This window comes from Nilaparvata lugens, chromosome 12 (assembly GCF_014356525.2).
Source record: "Nilaparvata lugens isolate BPH chromosome 12, ASM1435652v1, whole genome shotgun sequence".
Lineage (NCBI taxonomy): Eukaryota > Metazoa > Arthropoda > Insecta > Hemiptera > Delphacidae > Nilaparvata > Nilaparvata lugens.
In genome coordinates this window covers 27,214,235-27,231,174 of record NC_052515.1, presented here as the reverse complement: position 1 = coordinate 27,231,174, position 16,940 = coordinate 27,214,235, and the positions used below count along the sequence as shown (strand labels likewise).

The following is a 16,940-nucleotide window of genomic DNA, read 5'->3' as shown; positions in this document are numbered from 1 at the left end:
CTTCTACTATAAGGATCAGTGCAGAGGAGCAGACCAATGCACTTGACATTCTTTGAGGCGTTAGGCAGGGCTGCATCCTTTCACCATTGATATTCAATCTTTATTCAGAGGAAATCTTCAGGGAGGCCCTTGAGAATACTGAAATGGGAGTATTGTTAAATGGAGAACGCTTGAACAACATCCGATATGCAGATGATACTGTAATTTTTGCTGACAGCATGAACAGCCTGCAGGAGCTTGTGGACAAGATAGGAGGCGTTAGTGAACAATATGGCTTGGAAATCAATGTAAACAAGACAAAGTTCATGGTGATAAGTAAGGGAGGATGTGACTTGATGCTTAACACCAAGCCGATAGAGAGGGTGCAACAGTTCACGTATCTGGGAACCTTGATAAATGAGAAATGGGATCATTCTCAAGAGGTAAAATGCAGAATAGAAAAAGCGAGGGCTGCATTCAATCAGATGGCAAAACTGTTCAAGAGTCACAACCTTAGTATGCACATCAAAATCAAACTCCTCCACTGCTACATTTTATCAATACTCTTCTATAGGATGGATTCATGGACATTGACCAAGTTAACTGAAGAAAGACTCGAGGCTTTTGAGATGTGGCTGTATAGAAGAGTGTTGAGAATTTCATGGATGGACAGAGTGACCAACAAAGCTGTATTGGAGCGAATGGATAAGGATTTGGAAGTGATGAACATCATCAAGAGCAGGAAGCTTGCATATTTTGGCCATATAATGCGTAATGAAGAAAAATACGGCCTGCTGAAATCCGTTCTCCAAGGGAAGATCTATGGCAGAAGAGGACCAGGAAGAAGGAGAATATCATGGCTGAAAAACCTGCGTACCTGGTTCTCCAAAACTACAACAGAACTTTTCAGGATGGCTGTAAATAAGATATCCATAGTCAGGCTGATCGCCAATATTCGGAACGAATAGGCACTAGCAGAAGAAGAAGAATTTGGAACGGTCATCATAAAAACTCTCACATGTTTTTTTAACAGTTTGCTGCCAAAACAGTCACCTTAACAACCGTGCTCACATGATAAGTATTCATTTAGGGCTAGCCTACATCAATATGATTCTCATTACAGCATACTCTACTGTAATGAAACCATATGTTTTCTTTACAGTCGAGTATGTTTCCTAGTTCCGAAATAGGAACAGCGAAACTGCTACAAAAAAACACCTTCAGCGCTCCAGGTGGAAGTTTTGTCAACTTTTGTTGATTTTTGCATTTTTCAAAAATGTCGACTCCAATATATTTTTGAAGGCTTTGTATCTTCCACTTCCTATATTCTTCCTCTTTGTACTCGAGTACAATATACAGAGATTTGACTCTTACAGAACTATTGATTCTGTTGATATCATTACTATTTCATTCCCGAATTTTGATTGAAAACTAGTATAAAAAAGTTATGTTTCTTCTATATATAATTGATAATTCAATGCAATGTACCTAGAATACATATTTATTGTAGAATGTATTCTAGGTACCTTGATTCAATGTAGCCCTTATAGGAAAAGGAGCTCGGTGTCACATGTCTACTGACGCTTGTACTGCATCTTATAATAATTGAATATGAAAGGGATGAAATTCATTGATATTGAGTTGCTGAATCATGATAAGAATTAATTATGTTAATACGATTAGTCCAATATCTCACAATCTCTAAACAAACAATTGCACAATAGCGTGATTACATGAAACTTAAATTTAGTGCACTCAATACACTCACAGAAAGATGCCAGTTCCCTGCAGTCATAGAATAAAACAATCTTATGAGTTTCCTCTGCTGCAGTGTAGAACTCTGTGGAACAACATTTTCCTCTTGGAACACAATAATTGGAAACGATTGAAGCTCTACTAACAGTAATTTACATTTGTGATTGTATTGAGTGATAAAGACTGGTGATTGGGATTGAGAATAGATTTAATCGAGCTGCTTGGAGCTTTCAAACTGGATGTGATAATCAAGGAAGAACGGAGCAAATAATGCGCTTGATACTGCAAGCAATTCAAGAGTCTGCTATCGTATCACTTACAGGATATTGAATTGAAACGAGATCTTTACTGATACTGTATTGGAAGTGAGTATACATTAACGTAACATAAACATTACAATGTATATAGACTCTATCTTAACCCTATCTACACACTGTATGCAATATCTGTACCAACAATAATGAATTTCAACATTCAGTTTTAATTCTACTCCCTCAGTCTTCTGAGTCTGCTCTATCTCTATCTCTCTGTCTCTGTGATTCTTACCTTTCTATCTCATACTCTCTTTCCTTCGTCCTCTCTCTCGTAGGTTTTGGTAGAGAGTTACGTTTTTTACTTAACATTTTGGTAGAGAGTTAGTGGGGAGGATATTTTTAATATTCTTTCCGAAGAATGGACATTGATATGTCCAAAGCTCCACCAATTTATGTAGAAGCATAACAATATAATTATCTATAGTTATTATATTACAAATTGCTTTTTCATATCATATACAGTTCAATAATTATTTTCTTAGTCTATATTATGTAAATTCATCTATAATTTTGCTGTATTGTAAGCTATTGTATATAAGTGTATAAGCCAGTATATATTGTAATCTACATAAATAAAGTACTCAATCAATCGATCAATCAATCAATCGATCTCCCTCTCTCTCTCTCTCACTGCCTGATTCTTACCTTTCTAACGCAAACTCTCTTTATATCTTTCATTTACTATTTCTCTTTCTCATTTCAACGTCCAGTTTCAACTCTCCTCTCTCTCTTCGTCTTGTCTTTCTTCTCTTTCTCGCTGTATGTCTGGTTCTCACCTTTTCCATCACTAAATCTCTCTTTCTTGTTCTCTACTTCTATTCCTCTCTGGTACTCTCCCATCATCTTGTTGAAAATGCATGTTTTTTACTCCTATACTTACAAATATTTACATAAATTATAAATATGTGTGACATATTCATGATTATCAATCATGTCTCTCACCCACTCTTTGTTTTTGTATAACCAAAAAAAGTGGGATGTAGAACTTATTCTTAATAGTTACTGTTATTTGGTGGAGTATTCTTAATCTCTTTGGTTCTCATCGATCAATCTCTTCATTATAATACTCAATCCCTCTCACCTCTCACTATCTCACACAGGCATACACCCCCTCATTACTTCCAAGTCTGTCTCCAATTATCTCTCTCACTCACTCTCTCTCTCTCTCAGTGTACGTTCTCAAACATCTCTCACTTTCTCTTCCTGAACAACTTCTTTACTAACTTTCTTCCCTATTTCATCTCCCTGACCTTCTGCCTCTCCTATTATTCTGTACTATTAGTATCTGTACTATTCAGTATTAGTTGGTTCAGTTGTAAACTTATCTTTATGTGAATAGATCTTGCTGAGTTCAAACAAATAAAGATCTCCTGAGTTTGTGGTTCAACTCTCAGCATTGTGTCGCTTCTCTCTGTTGAGTAATTTTTATATTTCTACCTTCTTCTTCTTCTCTCACCAATGAAAGCACAAACTACAGCTCCACCATTACAGCTCAACATTACATTTTCGTCACACTGCACAGAAAGCAGCTGTTTTCCTGTCCCTACGTAGATCTGAAAGACATTGTTTGCAGACGACTCTCGTCTGACGTCCTGTTGGTCCTCCCCCAATCATTTTAATGAATTCTGTATCGTATATAATTTAATAACTTACCTTACTGAGATCTCTTCAATATTGCCTGATATTTCGAGTAGAGAATTTTGGTCGTTTGTTGTTCAATCATCAGTATCCAATCCCTGATTACATTCAAGAATTCTATGTAATTATTAGTGTAAGAAATCGTTTACTTTTCCCAGGATCTAAAGTTAAAAATCTGGTGTGGCGCACTCACACAACTTTCCTTGCCTTTATGAAAATTTATCACCTGACGCTAGTGTTCTCGCGCATCTCAAATCTACTATTCAAAGATATGAGACAGCTGGTGATAGGACAATAACGCTAGAGACACACGAGGTCTGCTATCTCTTCGTAGTGAATGATTTAATAGAACCAACAGTTTGCAATTTAACAATCACATTTTCTAGAATTTCAAGCGTATTTTCAATTTCAGGTGGAAATTTCACTGGACATTAATTGCAGAGATTTCCATGTTCAATCGTTTCCACTTGAAACTTTCTGTTTAAATTGTATATGAAGGCTGATAATGGGAAATCTAAAATCAAGCTTTGCATAGATGGGGCGAAGCTCCTGGAATTTTTACAGATATTAGACTTGTGGCAGTTGATAGAGCTTATCAATGACTATTTCAGGTATGAATTTGATCAAAATCGTTGGAGCCGTTTTATAGAAAATCGCGAAAAACCTTGTTCTTGACAACATTTTCGCCATTTTAGCCGCCATCATGGATTGCATTTGATCGAAATTGTTCGTGTCGGATCCTTATAGTGTAAGGACCTTACGTTCCAAATTTCAAGTCATTCCGTTAAGAGGGAGATGAGATATCGTGTACACAGACGCACATACACTCATACACACACATACACACACACACACACACTCACACACATACAGACCAATACCCAAAAACCACTTTTTCGGACTCAGGGGACCTTGAAACGTATAGAAATTTAGAAATTGGGGTACCTTAATTTTTTTATGAAAGCAATACTTTCCTTACATATGGTAATAGGGCAAGGAAAGTAAAAATATAGAGAAAATATTGTAACAGAAAAAGGAAGCAATCATCCATTGGAATTCCAGAATTGAGATCCAAGAGGAGCCAATAAAATTCGATTAAGTTGATTATTTTAGGAGAAGGAAAAGAGGAGATGGAAGCGTATCGTCAAGAGAGGGTAGTAAAGGATAGTGAAGAAAGGAAGGGGAAGATAGAAGAGAAAAATTTGGAAGAAGATAATTGAAAGAGAAAAACAATTGCTAGAAAGAAGTAGCAGATGCCAAGAGAGCAGGAAATTGACGAGGGGGAAGATGAGGAAATAAGAGGCAGAAAAAGAATAATAATAGAGGCAGAAAAAGAAGGAAACAAAAGAGGAGAATGAATAAAAGAAGAAGTAAACAAATACCATGTAGGAAAAGGGGTTAATATAACTTTGGGAGGGTGGAGTCGATAGAAAAATATCATCATTTTCTCTGAGTTGGAGAATTTTCTGAGCATAACTGCCGTTGACACCAATATTGCCAGACGAAGCAATGCCTTCCAAATAATACGAGTCGTGCAAAATATCAAGGAATGTTATGAAGAAAGCGACTGCAGGAATTCGAGACGGTAAACAATGGTGAGGAAAAGAAAAGCTGATTAAACAAGGTGAATTTCTGAGTTTTTATTCCAGGCTGCATTAAACTATGCCTTAGTTGAACAATAAATAAGATAAATTCGAATGATCGTACTGCATTTCCATAGATGAAAATAGTTTCCAATATTTTTTGAACCAAGAATCTTGGTTCAAGCTCAATATAACTAGTGAGCCCCTAGACTGGAGAACTCACTCAAAACGTCGGTGATACTCTGTCAGCTGTTCTATTGGAATATCTCGTTGGAATAGATCCACAATAATTCATATCACACGTGACTTTTCTATCCTATCGTGATCATTGATTCTATCTCCAGCCTACTTAGTATAACCATAGAGTAACAATAGCATAAGTATATATATCATAGTTTAACTATTACTGTTATCTCAAGCCGATAGTTCGTGTAATTCTTTCCCGTGAAGCTATGTGACAGTGGTAGTCTCTCATATTGTGCCGTTTATACAATCTCACCCCAACAAAACAGTAAAATTCGACAATAATCAACAGTAATCGGCTTAAGATAACAGTAAAAGTTGCGACATAAACGCTCAATACCATGGGATATCTACTTATACGCTATTGTTTCTCTATGGTATAACTGTAGTGATATTGAGAAGGTATCCTTTCTCGTTTTATGAAAGATTTAAACGCTAGTCGATCTGATTGTCCAACGAACTTGGTATAATGTTCAGAAGAATATGTCTTGAGGATGTGTACTTGAGTCGATCTGTCTTGATTGATGGACACGTTTGAAAGTTATCGTCGAGCATATTAACTCAAAAAACTCACTAACGGACAACGACTCAAGCATCATGTTGAAATTTGGAACTTTCTACGCTCATTGCAAAATCTGTACAAAGAGTTGAATTCAGGGTTCAGGGTGTGGATATTTAATTTTAATATTATCCTCGCTTGAATATTATCCATTTCATAACATTAGGTGAAAAACATACCGATGTTGGTCTGAAAATCAAGAACGGAATAAACTTCATTGAAGCAATTTTTTCATTTTTTGCTGATAATAATGCTCATAATTACCTCTAGGCTTGTTTATGGATGATGAGTATGATAGGAGAAGCATTGAAATTCAGTTTACGGAATAGTCTAAGTAAATTATCAAGACAATTTTAAATGGACCAATATTATACCCTTCAATGAGTGCATTCAGTGATCTGAAAGTCATGACTATCCGCCAACTGTATGTGCTTAACATCCTCGAATATTTCAATAGATATAACAACAACTTTAAGAAAAATCAATAGGGAAACACATAAAACAAGATATAATGAACATACATTTGGATGCTATGTTTCAAAACTTACTTTAATCCGAAAACAACTGATTTATATTGCACCTAGAATAATAAATAGTATCCCAAACGATCTCATAAATAAACAAATGATAACGAAGTATATTACACATTGAAAATAAATAACTGGATAATCCAAGAATATTATTTTGATATCAAAATGATATAGCTTCCATTTTGAAGGTCTCTTGCCAAAGATTTTTTTTACATAATGTTGAAGGATCCGTATGATTAGAATTACGTATGTTTAGAAATCCTCGAGTGCAGCATTTATTTTATTTTTATTCTTCATTCATTTTTTCCCTCTCCTAGTATTGGGGCCCTACTCCTACTGGCGGACAAGTTCTCACTTATGCCAGTACATTTCCACCAAGTTTATGCTATTTGAAGTATTGAATAATAATGTAATGATAATCTTCAATCCATTCATTTTGATTGTGCATTATAACTCTTCCTAGTTAGGAATAGAAGTATTATTGCTATCATTGTTCAATTTATTAGTTTTTTAGTAAGGAATGTTATTTATTTGAATTGGTTGTGGTGAATTGCATTTGTGTTTTATAGTTAAATGTTTGTACCTACTTTGTGGAAATAAATTCTAATTTGAAAACAGAATCATGAAATAAGTAGTGCAATGTGATTTGGAAACAAATTGAACAAATTCTACAAGGAATAGAAATAGTCTGAGAATATAGAAATAGTCTGACTAGATGCATCAAAGTAACAAACCAAAACCAAGAAAAATTTAAAACTTCCAGATTGTTTATTCTGAGACTTTCAACAGCAATTGCTTTCAACAACTCGGCATTTGAAACAAGCTTTTTCCATAAAACTCAATAGAGGATCGTAGCCGTTGCATTGGAAATACTGCAGAGAGCATCAAGCTTTATCTCCTCTACTTGCTACAACAGATTAGTGAAATCTTACACAGCTCCACCAATAAAATCAGTATAGCTGCTCCTATTCAGTCAGTCAGCTACTTTCAGATTAGAAGAATCTTTATACAACCAATATAATTAGAAGCTGCTCCTATTCAGTCAGTTACTTGCAAGCTTTAGCAATCACTGTAACCCTCAATTTCCGCCGTAAGTCTGAATATCTTGCCTCTCAGATTGAAGAAGAAAAGCGTTGCTTATTTCTGGCATCGTAAGAATCAAACGTACTCGCCAAAGATTAAAGTGCTACTGGCTGGATTAACTTGTAGTAAAATTCACTGTAAACTGTCAGCATTAGTTAAATGGGATCTGAAATGAACACCACCAGTGTTCAGAGAAACGGAAGCAATGAGTTCCAACTGCAAGAATAATACTTAGCACTGTACTACTAGCGCTCTCCGAACGGAGCGGTGGAATAAGTAATTACAATTAAAACAAACAGCCACTATGTTATTTGGAGGGGAAGCAGCAGAGCTCTTACTGGAATAAGTTCTGCAGTAATTTCCGGGTTCAATTCTGCGTTCCAAGTTGTTCGGCGTTTTTAGGATAGGTTGGGTTTTCAGATAGGTTAGGTTGGGTTGCCAAGTACTAAATACTAAGTACGATGTATTCATGTGTGAGTGTAGTAAGGAGAGGGAGATGTAGTGGTAGAGATGTGAGTTGGGAGATGGAGAGAGATTTCAAATAGAAGGAGATATTTGTAAAAAAGGATATTGGTGGCAATATTATAGGGGGAGAGAAAATATAGATTCATGTTATTGAGAGATTGTGATATTTGAGGATACTGAATAAAGGGAGATGTTAAGAGGGATATTGGAGACAGATGAAGAGGGGATTGATTGATTGATTGATTGATTGATTGATTGAGTACTTTATTTATGTAGATTACAATATATACTGGCTTATACACTTATATACAATAGCTTACAATACAGCAAAGTTATAGATGAATTTACATAATATAGACTAAGAAAATAACTATTGAACTGTATATGATATGAAAAAGCAATTTGTAATATAATAACTATAGATAATAATCATATTGTTATGCATCTACATAAATTGGCGGAGCTTTGGACATATCAATGTCCATTCTTTGGGAAGAATATTAAAAATATCCTCCCCACTAACTCTCTACCAAAACGTTAATTTCGTTATTTAAACTAAGGATTTATTTATTAATGGAAATATTGTAAAAGTTTTTATCAATATGAATATTGAAGAGAAAAAAAAACAGAAAATTGATAAAGTAAAATAATTATATAGGTAGATAAGATCAAATAATTGATTAATAAAATGAAGTAGGCTGAAAGTAGATCAGGGCTATCAAATTTCAGTAATATACAGCAGTATGCAGTGGATAATTGAAATAACATGAGTTTATATAATATATATATATATATACAATTCGTTCTATAACATGGTTTAAAGGTTTATATTGGTGGAATGGGTGAGGGATGGTTGTCATGTGATCGTTCTAGGGCTGGACAGTTTTAGTCATTTGCTCCAAAAGATGTTTTTTTAAAGTTAGGATGAAGCTCGCTCGGCTCTCGATGGACCTGATAGAAACATGAAGTGCATTCCATGCACGACAGGCACTGACTAAAAAGGATTTTGTGAAAATAGTGGTTCGATGGTTAGGTATCCTTAAAGTACTTTCTCCGGTTCTAGTATGTGAAGAATCTATCCTCCTACCTTCAGAAACAAATTTGAAATCATCTTTGAAATAGTTCAGATTTCCGTATTTCAAGAGAGAGAGAGAGAGAGAGAGAGAGAGAGAGAGAGAGAGATAGAGAGAGAGAGAGAGAGAGAGAGAGAGAGAGAGTGAGAGAGAGGGGGAGAGAGAGAGAGTGAGAAAGATTGAATGGTTCTTATTACTTTGTTAGGGCAAACCTATTGCACAAGATTAGAATCACAATAATTATACAAGTTCGAAAACTTTTCATGAAATAGGATATCACTTATAACAAAGATAAAATTGCACTATACGATACAATTTCGAATATACTGCATTGTCCAACTATACAACTAAAGGTGAAGTGTGAAAGTGAGAGAGAAAAAACATCAGAGTGGGGAAGAGAAGAGCAAGAAAGTCAATCTCAGCGAGCTCTATCCACACATGGATCATTTAAGAAATAGACCAACATGTTGTATAGAAACTACATTGTCTAGTGTAGCACAACAACTACAGCCAGAGAGTACAAGTGAGAGAGATAAAAACCCACAAGACAGAGAGAAAGAGAGCAGCAAGAAAGACAATCTCAGCAAGCTCACTTTCGAAAGCCTGTCGTCTGTCGACTTAACGCGCAAAACGTTTTTGTGACTGGAGAAGACTGCAAGGTAGGACATGAGGAGGGAAGGAGTGTGAGGGGGAGGAGGAGGAGAAGGAGGAGGAGGAGAAAAGGGAAGAAGGGAAAGAAGCTAGGTAGGTAGCATCTTTCACGGGCTGCTTTCAGGGATTGATTGATGACCCAAAAAGTGAACGAGCCCCCTAAGCAGTTGGCTGGCTGTCTTAATCTTCTAGCCCCTCTGGCAGATTTCAGTCCTTCTCCTCCTCTCCTCCTCCTCCTCCTCCTCCTCCTCTTCTTCCTCCTACTCCTCATCCTCTTCGACCTCATCATTATCATCCTCTTCTTCCACCATCTTCCTTCTCTTTTACCTCCTTCTCCACCTCTTGTTCCTCCTCTTCCTGGCTGAGGAGAAACAGGCTGAGAATTCCTCATTCTCCTCCTCCTCCTCCTCCTCCTCCTCTTCCTCCTCCACCTCTTCCTCCTACACCCCCTCCCACTCTTCCATCTACTCATCCTACTACTCCACCTCTTCTTCCTCCCTTTCCTCTTCCTCATCCTCATTCTCATCTACCTCATCTATCTCCTCCCCACCCTTCTCCCCCTCTTTTTCGGTGCACCTCTGCCCCCCAGAAACCCTTCTTGGTCACCCCTGTAACCCCTTTTTGGCCTGAGCCTCCTTTTGGCCCCCCTAACTCCAGCAGCTACTTACTTCCAGTGACACCGACACTTCTTATTTTTCTTATTTTCTTCACCACGTGTACGGGAGAACCGATCTATTACAGAAATTTTTTCACGTGATTCCCGTGCCCTGAAGGTGGGTTGGAAAAAGTGTTGTGATGATGAAGAAGTGTGTGAGGGAGAGAGGGAGAAATGAGAGTGATAGGAAGAGAGAATGAGAGAGAGAGCGAGAGAGAAACTGAGAGATGGAAAGAGAATGAGAGATAGATAGAAACAGAGAGAGACAGAGATGGAGATTAATAGAGATGGATAGAGAGAGAAAAATAGGAAGTGTGAGAAACAGGGAGAGAGATAATTCGATTTCGAATTTAGAATTACTATAAAATATTATTGTTTAGAGTGTTTATTTGTTTATTTATTTATTTATCCAATCAATGAGAATTGCACAACTTACAGAAAAGTAGCACATGCTTATAAGCCCAAAACGGTTCCAATTCTAATTTATACAACAGTCCAAATGTAGCTAGGTTATGTGTCACTTAGCATTTTTCAATCACACACTCAATTTAAAATTCAGAACACGCAAAAATCATTCTTAAATTGAAAAAATACTTCTAAATTGAATTACATCAATCATAATTAATTGGAAAATTCCAAACTTTGAAAAAACTGAAATTTTGAGACCGAAAAGACAAACACACTATTTAGAACTTATCACAACTGTTATTTTATCAAGATTGTTTAGAGTTATTGTTGTAGAGTGTGTGAGAGAGTGAGAGCGAGTGAGGAACAGAGAGATAGAGAAAATGAGAGATGGGTAGAAACAGAGAAAGGGAGAGATAGAGAGTGGGATAGAGATTGAGAGAGAGTGAGAAAAAGATATAAACGGAGAGAGATAGAAACAGAAAAATAGGAAGTGAGAGAAACAGGGAGAGAGATAAGTCGATTTCGAATTTAGAATATTACTATAAGATAATATTGTTTTGCCACATGAATTGGCGGAGATTTGAACACATCAACGTCCATTCTCTCGAGAGAATACTCAGAATATCCTTCCCAGTAATTACTCTCAACCAGGAGAGAGAGAAGTAGAGAGAGCGAGAACGATCCGAGATTATGGAGATAGTGTGAGAGATTGAGTAACAGTTCCTTGAGAATAAGTAAAAAATGGAGTTCAGATGAGGGAAGATGAAAATTTGAAGAAAGGAAGTGAGAAGATAATAAGAGAAAACCAAGGTGGCAAAAGTGAATGTGTGTGTATGACAGAGAGAAAGATTGATTGATTGATTGAGTACTTTATTTATGTAGATTACAATATATACTGGCTTATACACTTGTATACAATAGCTTACAATACAGCAAAGTTATAGATGAATTTACATAATATAGACTTAGAAAAGAGGTAGTGATAGAAAGAGAGTGAGAGAGAAAAAAATAGTGGAAGAGTGAGATTGAGAGATTGTGGGAGAGAAACATGTAGGTTAAGATAGAGAGAGCGTGAGAGAGTTTGAGAGAAACCAGTAATGAAAGAGAAAGAGAAAAAGTAGGAGGAGGATCCTCTTAGCCACGAGCATTCTTCTCTCAGACATGCCTTATCAACACTTTTTCCGTCATAAGCCTACTGTATTGTTCCATCCCTTATTTCAAACTTCATCTTGAAGTAAGCAGTCTGCAGAAATCTTCTTTTCTTCTAGAATTGAGTCATCCATGGGTGGAATTTGAGGGTTATCTTTGAAAAATTTGTCAAGGTGTTCAGAATTTGATAAAGAATATTTGTGAAACTGCAATACTCGTCCATAACATGAACGTAGAACCATAGAGTAACAATAGCTTGAGCAGATATCCCATGGTGTAGGGCGTTTATGTCGCAACTTTTACTGTTATCTCAAGCCGATAGTTCATGTAATTCTTGCCCGTGAAGCTGTATGACACTGGTAGTCTCTCATATTGTGCCGTTCATACACTCTCACCCCAACAAAACAGTAAAATTCGACAATAATCAACAGTAATCGGCTTGAGATAACAGTAAAAGTTGCGGCATAAACGACCTATAACATGGGATATCTACTTACGCTATTGTTTCTGTATGGTAGAACTTATTGTGAGAAAACTGATGATAGGCATCGTTCCAATAGACTGGAAATACATAGTGCAAGTTGCACAACAGCCGGCTAAATTTTAACCATGATTAATTCCACGAGAACCAATGAGAGAAGGCCTTTTTGATAATACGGCTTCTTTGATTGGTTCTCGTGTTATTAATCATGATTCAAATTTGACCGGCTGTTGTGCAACCGGCACATAGAAGTGTTCATGAGATTCACTTCACAGTTTATTCGATGTTAATTTATGCTACATCAAAGATGAATAAATATTCTTAGATTGAATGGAATAAGTTTCAATTCATTCTTTTAAACGTTCTAATTGGGTACGTTGAAAGGATTGTCTCCATTTTTTTAATTTTCAACAATTGAAAAAATAATGTGACTATAATGATCAAAATAATGTAACTCAATTGATCAACGTAGACTAGAGAGACTTCAACTGATGAACCTCAACGAACTATTGTCAATTCGTCCACTTCTCAACGACATATCCATCAACATTAATTTAGACTGTGAGTATATCAGTAGTCCTATTCAGCGAATTGGAACAAAACTATTCATTGTGAACCATGAGTAAAGGCTTCCTGGGAAGGGTTACAATAATAATGTATTCGGTAGTATTACTTTATCTAAAATTCTAGACTTTTTTCGCTCTAGTGATATTATGATTGTGATATGTAAAAAAATAACCACCCTCATCATGATTTCCATACAGTAATTTCTGTAATGAGTGAACCAAATCCATTAATCAATTGATCTATCCAGGAGATGATAATTATCTCACAATGAGAAGATTAATAAGAAGATTAGTTTTTTTATGTTGCGGTGAGTTGAATTTTGATGACTTCGAACTTCCCAAAGTTTCAAAACCGTTGCAGGATTCCTAACAAGTCTCAATGACGCCTAAGGATTTTCCAGCACAAGTCTCAATGCAATTCAAGCATTTTCAAGCACAACTCACAATGCAATTCAAGCATTTTCAAGTACTAGTCTCAATGCAGCTCGAGGTGCTGCATCAAGTTCAAAATTGAGTCCAAATCAAGCGTTTACAACAGTCCAGAAATCCCTCAGCAATTTGAGCAACCATGCCACACATCTGCTCCTGTCTACCCTCTCTCTTCCACCCTCTACTCAACCTTCTACCCTCTCTCTTCAACCCTCTACTCAACCTTCTACCCTCTACCTTCCACCCTTTACCATCCACTCCACCATCCACCATCTACAATCTACTCTCTACTCACCCAATGGTCTCTCTCATCCTATCAAATAGAATATTATATGGGGAAGGTTGTGAGGTCTAGTCTCCAAGGAGCTCAAACCCGTTATCATCTGAGTCGCCGTGGGGGACATTGATTGATACTGGAAACTATGCGATTATGTCAGTGTAACAATCACATACACAGAGGGTCATTGTGGAGTGCACACTGCACTATATCCCACCCATTTGTGACTTGGGCCTCTGTACTGAGGACCTCCGTTGCCAATAGAATGGTTAGATCACCGAGATTAAATTCAAAATTTCATGGGTCTTGATGAAACTCATGATGATTATGAATAAATAAATCATTAAATTACGTATTTGTTGTAAGTTGGAGTTTGTCAAGTTGAGAAAAAAATTGTGAATTTGTATTATTCTACCGTATGTTAATAAATTATAAGAAAAAAAATATCTCATCCAACAACTTAATGTTATCATAATGGCATAATATTATCGAATTTACTTTTAACATTCAATCAACTTATAGTCATCATTCGATCATTTCTGCAATATAATGTACTGATAATAGTGAATTATATTCAATAAATTCTTGAAGGTTTTCATGATCCAATAAAATAATGCAACGATTTCTGTGATTTGTTGCAGGGCCAACTACTGGAGCACAGGTCTGCAGCCATTTTGGTTCCACCTGTGCAACGTTTTGTTGCACGCAGCTTGCTGTATGCTCTTCACACGGTTGGCACTCAATGTTGCCAAGTTGCAAACCAGATTTGCGGTCGCTGCCGGACTTATTTTCGCAGCGCACCCTGTACACACTGAAGCCGTAAGTTCAAAAAACAAAACATAACCAATTTGTATCTAAATTTGGGAAAGGAACAGTTTTGGGCTTCAAGTCTGTTGTTCCTTTCCCGATCATTCATAGTTGCATGAGAGTGATATTGTAACCTATGTATCAATGTATAAATAAATAAAAAAGTTTTTGATAAACCTAAAATAGATTCTGCATGTTATTGTCATGGATGCAGGGTTGCAGCGGAGCATCTATGCATTTGCAAAAACGTAGTATCTTTTGTAGACTCTCTTATTAATTGTTGTAATCAAGTGACCGCAAAGGCGACAAGCCTAGTAACATTTGATAAATAGAGTCTATCTTCGATGAAGGAGTTTATGAATCATAGAATAACTTTTGTAATAATGGAAGAGTGTAATGTGATGTTTCTCTATAGGTGCGTACAGATTTACGAACATGAGCAATTCACTTATATCTGTATCTTACCGTTTCTGTAAAAATACAGATATAGCCAGCTGAATAAAAGTGAATCGCTCATGTTCGCGGCGCGTATATCTTTACGCACCTTTAGATAGAATGTGAGAGAATATTAATGTGATAGACTTTTTGTGTAGTTGAGAAGTTGATATTGTGGTAATTATACATATTAAATGAAAATACTAAGAAATTGTCAAAAACCACACATTTGTTGATACCTAGAAAGACCGGTTTCGGTTGTTTCACCAATGTCAATCTCTGATAAACTGGTAAAATCAATCTCTGATTCAATCTTGTCAATCTCTGATTAACTCTGATAAAAAAAAATGTAATAAAATTGAATACAATACTCTCCAATGAAGTATATGATTTTTTTGCGGATGGTGCCCACATGAGCTTTTTGAAAGTGCGTGGCAATAGAAAACCCACTTTCTGGATGAATTAATGAGTTAATCAAACGTCCATGCCATCGGCGGGATTCGAACCCACGAACCAGGCAGTGCTAGCAGACCGAAGTTTGTAATGCTCTTACCACTAGATCAACCTGGCCTATACTCTCATAGATTAAGTGTGTAATGTCATCTTTATCTATCATAGAATGTGATAGAAATAATGCAATAAAATTGATCAATATACTCTGTGACTATAATACAGTATACAGTTCCCGATGGTTTGTACTACTGTTGCTCTACTTTAAACCATTTCCTATGCAACAGATTTGGTGTTCAGTTTTCACAGCGAACTCATAGTTTTGGCTGAGAAAATTCGCATTTGGGAAAACTACAAATTTTTTATGAAAACTCAATTTCCCGATTCGCCATTTGATTTTGGTTGGAATCGAACTATGGATATAGTATAGTTTATGGTATATATAGTATATGGTATTTATAGTATAAGGTATATAATATAGTATATGGTATTATAGTATATGGTTCATTTCCGGGAGCTGAACAAAAAACCTTCCATCGAATTTTCTGTGGGAGGCTGTTTTAAATGTGTCGAAAAAATTTAGAGGGCTCTAGGGGTGTCACGGGCGTAAAATTTACGTGATTTGGAGGTTTCCCTATAGTCTCCAGTGTGTTCTCTAACTGATTTTGAGGTTGGTTCTCCGTGACGATCAGCCGTATTGGCTGTGATTCTTTTGTCTTTGCAGCTTTAATATAATAAGACTCATCAATAACTCATATGAAGTTCGACTCATCAATAACTCATATGAAGTTCTATGGTGATCTATCCACAGTAACAAACGAGAGCTATGTCTGCTGGTTATGCAAATATTAGTAATTGAAATGAAGCTCGGAAACTTTCATTCAGATAATTCATATTGAAAGCTTAGAGGAATAATGATGAAAGCTCAAGTATTGTATAGAAAGCTTTGGAGAATAAATAGATCCACAGAAAAGTAAATGTACTTTCCTATTGCATTCAATATCATTAGAGACGGTCTTTGATATCTCAATTGAATTACCCTAGGAAGGAATTGAAACTGCAACGTTTGACTTTGTAACTGAAAAACTCCAACTATAACTTTTTAATCCTCTTCTTCCAACTTTTAACTTTTCAGGTCAGTGGAGTAGTTGGGAGAGCTGACGTCCTCGCTTGCCTCATATTCTTGATGTCTTTCCTGCTCTATCACGAGTAAGTAGACAGAAAACTTTATTGAATCTTATAATTATAATTTTTATTGTTTGAATAAAACAACTGTTTGAATTGTGAATGAAATTTTGATTTGATTTGATTTTTTTGATTTGTTAGCATAGAGAACATTTGATATTATTGGTTTTTGATTCTACGGAGTACATTGAAGGTCTTTCCTCCAGGCTTTTTTCATTGGGCTTC

General features: G+C 36.2%; 1 protein-coding gene across 2 annotated transcripts in view; it reads left to right on the top strand.

Annotated features, from left to right (window-relative positions):
* LOC111043705 (protein O-mannosyl-transferase TMTC1) overlaps positions 1-16,940 on the top strand; it is a 287,369-nt gene that overhangs the window by 170,300 nt on the left and 100,129 nt on the right. For both annotated transcript variants that reach the window (XM_039439284.1, XM_039439285.1), the window contains exons 2-3: positions 14,480-14,657; positions 16,666-16,739. In XM_039439284.1, the coding sequence (XP_039295218.1) occupies positions 14,480-14,657; positions 16,666-16,739 (252 nt within the window). The remainder of the gene's footprint in view (positions 1-14,479; positions 14,658-16,665; positions 16,740-16,940) is intronic.